The sequence below is a fragment of the Notothenia coriiceps genome, unplaced genomic scaffold, assembly GCF_000735185.1.
Source record: "Notothenia coriiceps isolate Sejong01 unplaced genomic scaffold, NC01 NC01_scaffold00033463, whole genome shotgun sequence".
Taxonomy (NCBI): Eukaryota; Metazoa; Chordata; class Actinopteri; order Perciformes; family Nototheniidae; genus Notothenia; species Notothenia coriiceps.
The window spans coordinates 45945-57395 of NW_011366164.1; the positions used below are offsets into that span (position 1 = coordinate 45945).

The 11451-nt window shown below is 41.6% G+C and overlaps 2 protein-coding genes across 4 annotated transcripts; one reads left to right on the forward strand and one right to left on the reverse strand.

Moving 5' to 3' along the window:
- Window positions 1-58: 58 nt before the first annotated feature.
- On the forward strand, window positions 59-5439 carry enosf1 (enolase superfamily member 1). 3 transcript variants are annotated; one of them, XM_010789939.1, is made up of 15 exons: window positions 59-215; window positions 294-396; window positions 1347-1462; window positions 2500-2586; window positions 2671-2697; window positions 2775-2847; window positions 2928-2966; window positions 3146-3228; window positions 3310-3432; window positions 3509-3643; window positions 4085-4126; window positions 4200-4329; window positions 4611-4710; window positions 4810-4891; window positions 5289-5439. In XM_010789939.1, the coding sequence occupies exons 1-15, from the start codon at window positions 135-137 to the stop codon at window positions 5379-5381; spliced, it is 1314 nt and encodes a 437-aa protein (XP_010788241.1). In that variant the 5' UTR covers window positions 59-134; the 3' UTR covers window positions 5382-5439. The 3 variants fall into 3 exon arrangements, with proteins under 3 accessions (XP_010788241.1, XP_010788243.1, XP_010788242.1); XM_010789941.1 differs by having other exon boundaries at window positions 135-215; window positions 301-396; XM_010789940.1 differs by lacking the exons at window positions 59-215; window positions 294-396 and adding an exon at window positions 1582-1641 and having other exon boundaries at window positions 1422-1462.
- Window positions 5440-5489: 50 nt separating this feature from the next.
- Window positions 5490-10434, reverse strand: tyms (thymidylate synthetase). Its single transcript, XM_010789942.1, has 7 exons — window positions 10119-10434; window positions 7003-7076; window positions 6763-6937; window positions 6396-6497; window positions 6118-6293; window positions 5956-6027; window positions 5490-5800 (listed from the first exon to the last, which is right to left on the reverse strand). The coding sequence occupies exons 1-7, from the start codon at window positions 10345-10347 to the stop codon at window positions 5663-5665; spliced, it is 966 nt and encodes a 321-aa protein (XP_010788244.1). The 5' UTR covers window positions 10348-10434; the 3' UTR covers window positions 5490-5662.
- Window positions 10435-11451: the final 1017 nt, after the last annotated feature.

Genomic DNA, 11451 nt, shown 5'->3' on the forward strand with positions numbered 1-11451 from the left:
GGTGGGTATGTCTATGGTTTAAACCAATTGCAGGCTGAGGAGGGTGTGATCAACTTCTACCAGTCACATATCACTTTGAAATAAACACTCTAACGTTGACTGAATCACAAGACTAATGTAAACCCAGTGGGGAAATGTTGCACACAATTATCAGTTTGACGGTCAGGGATGTGAGATTTCCGACGTCTTTGGAGCAACACGGCTCCGATGCAATGGTAAGGAAGTGTGTGCAGCTGTAGCACAGTGTGCTATATTTCTGGGCATGGGCTGTAACTATCCGCTGTGCACTGCAGCACACAGACCCAGATTACTCCGCCGCGTATGTGGTCATCGACACGGACTGCGGGTTGAAGGGCTTCGGCCTCACTTTCACTCTGGGGAAAGGCACGGAGATTGGTAAGATTTACCAGAAACGGAATGTAGCTTGTTTAAATACCATAACACGATTTGTAGTCCACTATCACTGGTTTCCAACATAGGGGTCCCGACCTCCACTAGGGTTCGCCAAAGTTTAAAATGGGGTCGTGAGTCATTAAAACTTTTAAATATATAATTTTTTTACAGTTGGTTACATCTCAACCTTTCATACAATTTATAAGAAAAAAAAGGAATTAAATTATTATTTTTAAAGTTTGTTGTTGTTATTACTTAAAGAAGCTAGTTTATGTTTGATTCAATGGATTGAAATGCATTACTCACAGGAAATAATCAGCAAAGAATTCATCGAAATCACTCTTTTTCATTAATTTTACTCATTTTTTAAATTAATTTAACAGTTGATCAGTTAAACTAATTATAAAGTGCCTGTTGTTTAAAGTTGGAATACAACGTGCTATGAAAATGCAACAATACAATAACATAGCACAGTTGTTAAATGCTGTTCAGTTATTGTTGAACACAATATGAAAGATTTAATAAATGATGTCTCTTAGTTATGTTACTCCATCAATGTATTAATGTTTACTCAATGATTTAAAAAAAAAAGAAAAAAAAAAGTACTACCTTTTGGTTACTCTTACATCCAAGGGCTTCTAATAAACTCTGAATTTGTTTCCTTGTATTCAAATACCACTTCTTTCAAGTTCCAATATTACAGTATATATTTTAGTTAATGCTAAAATGCTAGGCTACTATCTTATTAATAAAAAGTTATTGGCCTACATACACATTATTCAGAATAAATCTTTCTCGTAGCTCTTCCAGCTACATAAAACAAACATAATAGTTAAGAGTCTTAACTGACTGAGACAGAAAACTTTATGTATCACTATGTTCTTAACTTAAGACCATAGTGATACATAAAGTTTTCTTTAGAGTCTGAATTATGTTTTATTATATCCCCGCAGTGGTGTGTGCTGTGGAGGCTCTAGCTGGACTGGTTGTTGGGAAATCCTTGCAGGGGATTGTGAGCGACTTCCGTGGATTCTACCGCCTCCTGACCAGTGATAGCCAGATGAGATGGGTGAGAACAGGGACTCAAGCACTGAAAAATAAAATATAAATAAATGTGTGAACTGTTTTTACATATGATATTGAAAAAGACTTGCATGTACTTGAATCTAGTTTCTAAATGTCCCCAAGTCCTGATCAAGACTGATGGGCCAAGGCAAATACATGTGCCAAATCCAGGCTTTTCAAAAGGTAATATAAAGAAGAGGCTCTTGAAATAAAAAGAAAATTGATTCATAATGAGCGCAAAGGGTATCAAATTGAACACATCTACTTTCTGAAGGTCCCAATAGCCGCTTTCACACCAAGTACTTTGCCTTACTTAGTTAGTACCCCAGGGCACTAAGTACCAATCGCGTTCACACCGGAGTACTTTTCACTGAGGGAAGATTACGCAAATGAGCCGCTGACGTCACTTCGTCTTCTTCTGCTTTGGGTTTACTGGCAGGCCGCAAACAACTTCACGGCTTATACTGCCACCCGAAGTCCCCGGCCGGAAGTCCCCGGAGTTGGGGACTGGTGTGAATGCGCCTAATGCCGGCTTCAAAAAACTTTTCAGAGTTTTACGGGGCGTGGTTTGCAATTCGCCCAGCCAATATAAATTGGTACTTTTTTGGTACCATCTCTCTAGCAGGCACTAAAAATGGGGGTAAAAGTTCCTGGCACTAAGTACACTTTTTGGTGTGAACGCGACATAAGGGGTACTAACGGAACTAAACAGGGAAAAGTACGGGGAAAAGTACACCGGTGTGAACGCGCCTATTGTCCTGGTCAAGAGTGCTGACTGACTGTCAAGTAGAATGCGCTCTTTGGATACAAAGAAAAGCAATTTATAACGTTTACAAAAGGTTATGTGAAATAATCCAGTATGTGAAGGTCCCAAAGGACTGGGTAATAATAGTATACTTAGAAAAAACAACATAACTCTCTAACTACATCATTCATTCACAGGTTTTAATTTAGCTTTTAGTTTTTCCCCAATATGGAAAAAATGTTACTCCAATTTGGATGCACAACCCATGTAATGTTAAAAACGGTTGTGTTATCCAGCTAGGCCCAGAGAAAGGAGTGATCCACCTGGCCACAGCTGCAGTCCTGAATGCTGTGTGGGACCTGTGGGCGAGGGCAGAGGGCAAGGTCAGAACTTTTTTGAAGAGTCATGATTAGAAAAACTCATTTTCCTTCACAAGCCTCCTGATTCATGGTGTATTTTTCCTGCAGCCACTGTGGAAGCTTCTTGTTGATATGGTGAGTCATGGGAAATTTGATTTACGTCCAGGATGTGACCACAAGGGAAATATCATGATTTATATGTGTCAATTTAGAATCCCAAGCAGGTTATCTCATGCATTGACTTCAGATACATCACTGACGCTCTTACAGAGGAGGAGGCTCTAGGTGAGACTGATCCAGAAAATAAATCTATTTTCCTGAGTGCAGTGTAGTGAAGGAAACACTCTATCTGCTTCTCTTTTCAGACATACTCGTGAAAGCACAGGAGGACAAGCAGCACAGAGGTGAGCACACTATCAAAAGTCATTAATTACATGGCTGAATGGGATTTTGCAGAGTGAAATTGCCTCTTTAGAAACTACCAGGAGTACTTTAAGCATGCATAATAGGTCCCTGCACTTCATGGTTGCTCTATTAAAAACACTCAGGTGTTTATTAACTGTGTGCTTCTCTCGCCCCCCAGAGGAGGAAATGCTGAAAGAGGGTTATCCTGCTTACACCACTTCCTGTGCATGGCTCAACTACCCAGACCAGCAGCTCCAACAGGTGTCTGGGCCATAAAATACCAATAATATCTCAGGTTTAACAAATCATGAAAATAAAAATGACAGTTGTGTGTTTTTCAAGCTCTGCACAGATGCTCTTAAAAGTGGTTGGACTAAATTCAAGGTGAAAGTAGGCGCTGATCTACAGGACGACATACGCCGGTGCCGCCTTATAAGGAAAATGATTGGGCCAGAAAACACTTTGGTAATGTTGGTTTCCCCTAACCAATTGTATTTACATTAGACACAAGTGTACTAGTTATGTGTGTTTTTGCATTCAGATGATTGATGCCAACCAGAGGTGGGATGTAGCCGAGGCCATCAGCTGGGTGTCCAGCCTGGCGGAGTTTAAACCTCTCTGGATCGAGGAGCCCACGTCTCCTGATGACATCCTGGGTCACGCTGCTATCTCCAAGGTGAGAGAGAACACACTCACACTAAACACAGTCACCCATATGGAGAAAGAGACCAAATCCTTCTCTGTGGTTCTTTGTGTCCGATTGTGGTATTTAATTGTGTGTGTGTGTGTGTGTGTGTGTGTGTGTGTGTGTGTGTGTGTGTGTGTGTGTGTGTGTGTGTGTGTGTGTGTGTGTGCCTTCTGCATCTATTTGTGGCCATTCATTCTCTTTTTGGTCATTTTGTCACAAAGTGGGGTTTTTGTTCCCGTTTGCATCCCCTTGTGGTTGTAATGTGTCCGTTTTTGTCTTTTTTTATTCCATTGTATTGGTCATGTTTCTTCTTTTTGTCTTTTTTTTTTGTTTTTCGTTGCCTGCCTGGACCCCTGGGTCTGTGCCCAGTTGGCCTGATCAATAATCTATTTATGTAAAAGACTGATAAAAGATGTTCTGTCGCTTCAGGCTTTGGCTCCTCTCGGGATCGGAGTGGCGACAGGAGAGCAGGTTAGTGTTTGTTCCAGTGTGCATACCACCGGCTGATGAATTGATGGTTAGTTGGTAACTGTTTCCTCTGCAGTGTCACAACAGGGTGATGTTTAAACAGTTCCTCCAAGCCTCGGCCCTGCAGTTTGTCCAGATAGACTGCTGTCGGCTGGGCAGTGTCAACGAGAACCTGGCAGTGCTGCTGATGGCCCACAAGTTCCAGGGTATAAACAAAGACATGAATTCTCAAATAATCATATATGTAGCCCTAAAAAAGACTATGAAGATTTAAAGAGTCTTAAATGTGCCAAAAAGAAGTAAAAGGTTATTAGATACTGTATGTAAAAAATATAACGTTTTCTACCATCTGATTGGAGGTCAATGGAAAACTATGAACTGCATTTTTACTTTTTACTTATTAAAAGGATTTCTAATTTGTGTATTCTTAGTGTGATATCTGTATGAAAAGCATGGCTACATTACACATACTATGTTTTTCCCATAGTGCCTGTGTGTCCTCATGCTGGAGGCGTCGGTCTCTGTGAACTCGTCCAGCATCTGATTCTGTTCGACTACATCTGTGTGTCTGCAAGCCTCAGCAATCGGTAAGAGCAGGCTTTGCTTCTGTCACAATTAAGAGCTCTTGACTGTAAGTGATTATTCATTTCTAATCAGCACTATTTTTCCTCCCCATCTCTTTCTAGAATGTGTGAATATGTGGACCACCTGCATGAGCACTTCACCAGTCCTGTGGTGATTCACGACGCGTGCTACATGCCTCCCAAGGTAAGACGGACCGATGTCAACTATAATTTAACAAACTAAGATCTGAAAATATTTCCAAAATAAATCTCTGCATAAGTCTTTAAAAACGCTAATGTTTATCCTATCAGTGTCTAAGTCAGTGCTGGAATTTCTTCCAAAACTCTTAAATAAAAAGCATCAAAATATGAATACATTACATAAAGTGAAAACAATATGTCATAATGTATATTATAATCATGAATACCTATTTATTAATGCCTACATGTCATTTTGCTTATGTATTACAATATATACTGCTGGCAAGATTTTGAATATCACCAAAGGATCAATAAAGTTTTATCTTAACTGATAATAATTTAAATGTGCTTAGTTACTTTCCAGCAGTGTTGTTTGAGTACACTGTGCTTATTGTTCTCAGGATGCAGGCTACTCTTGTGAGATGCTGGAATCATCAGTGCAGAGACACCAGTACCCTGAAGGAGATGTGTGGAAACAGCTTAAAAACAAATAAGGACTTCATCTGAGACATTTAACAAAAAATGTGCTTAAGTCTAACAGTATAATAGACCGAGTAGAAATGTGTAAGTGTGCTAGGCTTCTGTCAGACATAACAAGTATGTACAAATCCAGCAGACGTTTAATTTACAAATTATAAAAGGGAAAATGGCAAAAACACAATTTACAAGAACTTGATTAAAAAAATACATTTTGCAACATTGGATTAAATGACATATGAAAATAGATCTTCTAGTCACTTTCCACAAATAATAATCCCTAAAAAAACTGTTATTTTTACACAGCCATCTGCATCTTAATGGTGGGATGAGGGTTGTAGTCGCAGATCTCAAAGTCCTCTGCACGGAAATCATCGATGCTCTCAACTTTTCTCAGGATCTTCAGCTTGGGGAGGGGACGGATCTCCCTCTGAAGCTGCAAGAATAGACAGAAGTGTCATAATATTAATACATGGTATTTATATAGTGCTTTTCCTGGTGCTCAAAGATGGTTCACAAGTTAATAAATAGACTAAATAAACACCTAAACTAAGTGTAGGTTTGAATTAGAAAGCTGTCTAAGTAACCCACCTGTACTTTTAGGGGTTCGATGTGGTTGATGTAGATGTGAGCGTCGCCCAGCGTATGAACAAAGTCACCAGGCTGAAGATAAGGAGTAAAAGAGACAAACTGTCAGGTGAACGCAATACCAAACGCTAAAGGTGAGATTTGACAAAAGCACAGTGCTCTTACCTTGAGTCCAGTGATGTGTGCGATCATGTAGGTCAGAAGTGCGTAGCTGGCGATATTGAAAGGCACCCCGAGGCCCATATCACCCGAGCGCTGGTACAGCTGACAGGACAGCTCACCGTCACACACGTAGAACTGACACAGGGCGTGGCAGGGGGGCAGAGCCATCTGGGGCAGGTCTACATGAGAAGGAGACATTCAAAATGATGCATCGCACTACAATCAGAGTCAAGGAGAACCTAAGAGCCGTTTAGGGATTTAAAATGTTGTTGATGCCACACCTTTTGGGTTCCATGCGCACATCATGATGCGTCTGTCCTCTGGATTGGTGTTGATGGTGTCAATGATATTCTGCAGCTGGTCAACACCCTGTCCTGTGTAATCTGTAAAAAACATTACATATTGGTTCTTTTGAGTTCTGAGGCAGTCATTGTTATGAGCTCAAATAGATTTTTTTTAAAATAATATTTTACAAGTTGTCTTATTCACTCTTTTTCGAGGAGTTTGAGATAAAAACAATGTATAGTGTTGTTGCATAACTCAATATAAAAAAAATACAGATGCATAAATCCTTCAAAATGAGAAAGTGGGATATACACTTAAACTATGTATCAAACAACAAAAACAGTCAACTCTGGACTGCTTTACCTGTGTGCATGTTTGTGTACTCTGCACCAAAGTGCCTCCACTGGAACCCGTACACAGGTCCCAGGTCGCCCTCCTCTCTCTCAGTGAACCCGAGCTTGTCCAGGAAGGCCCGGGAACCGTTGGCTTCCCAAATCTTCACCCCTTTCGCAGACAGCTCCTTTGCATTTGTTGATCCCTGTGATGACACAAAAAACTATAAAAACTGTATGTGGGTGGAAAGAAAAAGAGGTCAATCCTCACCTTAATGAACCACAGCAATTCTTCAAGGATCCCTTTCCAAAACACTCTCTTGGTCGTCAGCAGGGGAAACTGGTCTATGAATAAAAGCAGCGTTATTTGACATTACAGATTAGTAGCCGTATAATACATAAAATGAAATAAAATCGGAAATGTACATTTTTACAGCAAAAAGTGAAGATGGAGACAAAAAAAAGTAAAAATTATTCTAATTTACAAGTCCCATTCAAAGTAGATCCTACTAATTTCACATAAGTGTAATTGCACGACAGTCTTGTTTGTTATATTATTGCACATTGGTGTAATTACAGTGAGGAATACCAGTGAGTCTACCAGGGCCATGCTGGTTGGAAATCCTGATCGCTGCAGGGAGAGCAGACCTGCAATATCTCTGTGAAACACAGCGGGGCAAGCAGCCTGTCACTGAAGGAGCTGAACAGTGCAGCGGACAGACAGTATGGCTGCCATTCTCCGGCAGCCATACTGTCTGTCCGCTGCACTGTTCAGCTCCTGTCTGCTCCCTGGATGTTCACTGGTTTGGCGGAGAGTTTCGGCGCCGTCTGAAATCCCACACCAGCTCCTTGGTCTTCCCTGTGTGGAGCTGGACGTTGTTCCTCTGGCACCAGAGGGTGAAGTCCTGGGTCAGTTCCCTGTACTCCCTGTTGTCCTCGTTGAAGATGAAGCCGACGATGGCCGAGTCGTCAGAGAATTTCTGCAGGTGGCACTGTAGAGGGGGAAGAGAAACGGCGCCAGCTCCGCCCCTGAGGGGCCTCCGTACTGAAGATGATGGTGTCTTACTGACACTCCTTGGTCCTCACGTACTGCGGACGGTTGGTGAGGTAGTCCAGGATCCAGGCGATGAGATGGCGATCCGCCCCCAAGAGCTGCAGCTTGTCTCTCAGAAGCAGGGGCTGGATGGTGTTCCCCAGCCTTCTCCAGGTGAGAGAGGGACCTCTGCAGCAGGTTGATGACAGCGTCCTCCACCCTGATGTCAGGCTGGTAGGTGAACTGCAGCGGGTCCATCTATGTCCTCACACAGGGCCAAAGGTGTCCAAGGACCAGCCTTTCCAGGGTCTTCATCAGCTGTGATGTCAGCGCCGCCGACCGGTAGCTGTTGAAATCCTTCGGGGAGGGGGGTCTTTCGCGCAGGTATCACACGACGTCTACCACAGTAGTGGTACCCCTCCCTTGCTTCAGGCTCAGGTTGAAGAGGAAGTCCACGACCCCACACACCTGGTCTGCGCAGGATTTGAGGAGCCTCGAGCTGATGCCATCTGGACCTCGAATGCAGTACAGCAGGGGGGAATGGGGCCATGGAGGGGCGCCAGACTGGTCAAATCTGTTAAAGAAAATGTTCAGGTTGTTTGCCCACTGTTGGCCCCCCTGGACCTGAGAGTCTGGCTCTTTGTAGCCAGTGATGATTTTTAGGCCTCTCCAGACTCAGCTGACATTCCTCTGCTGCAACTGTACCTCCATCCTCTTCCTGTAGCAATTATTATTACAAAAATCTGACCAAGATATGGATAAGAAATGTTGACAGTTGAACATTTTCGTAATAAAGCAACCTGTCAGTTCTCCCTGGTGGAGAAACGATGTACTGCTGATACCAGAGACATAACTTTGGCATTTCAGTACCACTCCACTAAAATGCAGAAACAGAGTACTTCTTACTCCACTAGGTTCATTTTACAGCTTTAAGGACTTAAAGCTGCAGATTTAAAATGTTATAAGCAAAACTTCTTAAAAGCATGCACTGTTGATAAATTAAACCAACTAATAGATCATTTATCTCGTAAAAAAATAATCTCAATCAAAGAACACTTGCTCAGAAGAACCTGTATACTTTTATTTTGCAGATACATTTTTGAATGCATGACTCATTTAGGAGTGGGAATACGTGTACGTGGCGGTGCATGTTGCAGTGTTCCTTTGTAATGGATCCTGAGTGCTTGATCACGATGCTTGCTGGTGCCTGTTGATGTGGTCCTGAGTCGTGGACCCTTAGTAGTAGATCCTGAGGCTGCATCTCAGGTCGGTTAAATAGAATCCTTGCGTCTCATTCTCAAAAAAGATAAACGCCATTCTTAAAATGTATAAACGAACAATAGTTAGATTAATATTGATTAGAGTGCAAAATAGAAATAAAATCAGAAGAAAAGAAAGAGACATGTTATCTATCAAAACCCAGTTAGATTAACATTCATTGGACTGCACACTAAATGAAAATGTAAAACGAAAAAAGCGATCATGAAAATGTTTCCAATAAATGAATACAATTATTTTTGACCACTTTGTTGTTCAGATATATCACATATTTGTAACTAAATAATACATTAATTGAAACAAAACGCAGTATAAAGTAAACTGAGGAGTGTGACTCCCGTGATTTTCATGTATTTTCTTCACTCCGCTGGGAAACTGCTCGCATCGTCCAATCAGTGAGCGATACACAGTAAGGGGGTGGGGCGAGTGGCTGAGGATTTCACCGGAGGATGGTCTGGTAGTTCCTTGATTAGCGCTCCTCCGGCAGAAATAAGCGCCATGGGACGCTACTCAAGATGGCGCAGACAAATCAACTTTCGGTGATACCGAGGAGCGAGGAAATGAAAATAACCGACTTGAGATGCAGCCTGAGTCGTGTCCGTGCCTGTTTCTGTGTTCCTGAGTCGTGGGTGTGCCTGTGTTCTTCTGGCTTGTTGCTCCCCTTTTCTTTGATGGCTCCCACAGTATTGTTGACATCCACCTGGATTAATCATCTTCTTATTCATAGACAAATGCACGTTCGAGCATTTGGACGACCTATATTGCTAGTGTTTTATGTACACGCGACATATGACACGTCTGTCCGTCATGGGAGAGGGATCCCTCCTCTCACTCTCCCCGAAGTTTCTAACATGTTTCCCCATATTCTGTAAAAACTGTTAAGTCCACTGAGACGAAATGTAAAATGGGAGATATTGGGTTATATGAATACACTTCGATTAATTGATACTTCAAATGAAAGGAAAACTTCCTGCGCAATTGTTTGTTAGAATAATAATAATAATAATAATAATAACAAGTACACATGCATAATAAACTAATACATACAGAACAATAAAGGGTATAATGTGACAGACCTCGCAAGCTGTATCTAGCCTGAGCCCCGAACACAGACACTACTCCAGTCCCGGTTCTGTCCCCCTTGGTTCGGCCGTTCTGCATGATGTATTCAATCTGATCCAAATACCCGCGTTCATCACAGAAAACACCAAAGTTCTTCTTCTTCTTGTCCTCCACCACCGACGTCTGGGTCTGTTTCGCCGTCTCCCAGCCCTGCGATACGTGTATTTTTGAAGTAGCAGGCATGTTGAGGGAATAAGAGTATTTGACAGACAGAGCTGTTTTGTTTGGTTTGAGTTGAAGCGGGAGTATTTCCCGGGTAATTTAACTCGACTCTCGCGAGAGTAGTACGCCCCTCTTTATTACTTTACAACAAAAACTCAGACCTGTGTCTTGGTAAGAGACGGCCCCCTATGGTACCCCGAACACATCTGGTACCGACACCGGTACAGATTCACTTTTGCCTGCCAAAAGGGACTCAGAAAGACAAATACAATTATAGAAATAATTAAATAAATAAATTATACTTAAAAAACAAAACAAAAGTAATTTCAGTAATTCAAAACAAATAAAATGTGGGAAAACGGAAACATTGAATATATTCCATATAAGCACATTTCATTTTATTTAAATCTAATTGGGTGCACTGCCAGGCAGTGGCGGTTCTAGACCAATTTGACTGGGGGGGGGCCAGGCTGGGGCCAGTTATTTTCTGAGGGGGGCACAATAAATGCAGGACGAAAAAGACGAAGACAGTATGAAGTAATTGCGCATACACCTAAGAAAACAATGCAATACAGTTATTGGGATTTGTTTCATTACACATTATTATATGCTTATACCTTTGTGTGCTTTTTGGGTCTGTGGAACCCGTTTTCAGTGTTTACTAAAAGAAAATGTATGCAATTTAATTATTTTAACCTGATTTATTTGGGGGTGGACCTCACATCCTCTAGGGGGGTCCGGGGGCATGCAACCCCGGGATCTGGTGCACTTTGAGCACAAGATGAATGGATACAGCTCTCAACACTCAGATGAAAGAGAGCTGTATACTTTTCAATAATCCAAACATCTTTAGAATATGATCACAACCAATAACAAATAATTTAAACATGTTTATTATTATCTTATGTTACCTAGTTAGCATTCTTTCTTTCTATTTATGCATATTTTACTAATCGCTCCCCTTTTAAACAGTTTTTTGTTTTTTGTACTTTCCTATAGTACACATTGGAATGATTTCTTACTTTATCTATATTAAATAGATAACGGTGTGTACTCCTATAGCTCTCTAGCTCTGGCTATCTCTCTCGCTCTCTCGCTCTCTCTCTCTCTCTCTCTCTCTCTCTC

What these genes read in the sequence shown, in the direction of transcription:
- enosf1 (XM_010789939.1), top strand. Translation starts at nt 135, where the DNA reads ATGTTGCACACAATTATCAGTTTGACGGTCAGGGATGTGAGATTTCCG. An exon ending in AACACGGCTCCGATGCAATG is followed by an intron (nt 216 to 293) that starts GTAAGGAAGTGT and finishes TGTGCACTGCAG; the next exon opens with CACACAGACCCAGATTACTC. An exon ending in TTGGGCCAGAAAACACTTTG is followed by an intron (nt 3,433 to 3,508) that starts GTAATGTTGGTT and finishes TTTTGCATTCAG; the next exon opens with ATGATTGATGCCAACCAGAG.
- tyms (XM_010789942.1), bottom strand. Translation starts at nt 10,347, where the DNA reads ATGCCTGCTACTTCAAAAATACACGTATCGCAGGGCTGGGAGACGGCG. An exon ending in GGCTAGATACAGCTTGCGAG is followed by an intron (nt 7,077 to 10,118) that starts GTCTGTCACATT and finishes TTTTATTCATAG; the next exon opens with ACCAGTTTCCCCTGCTGACG. An exon ending in GTGCGCATGGAACCCAAAAG is followed by an intron (nt 6,294 to 6,395) that starts GTGTGGCATCAA and finishes CTTCTCATGTAG; the next exon opens with ACCTGCCCCAGATGGCTCTG.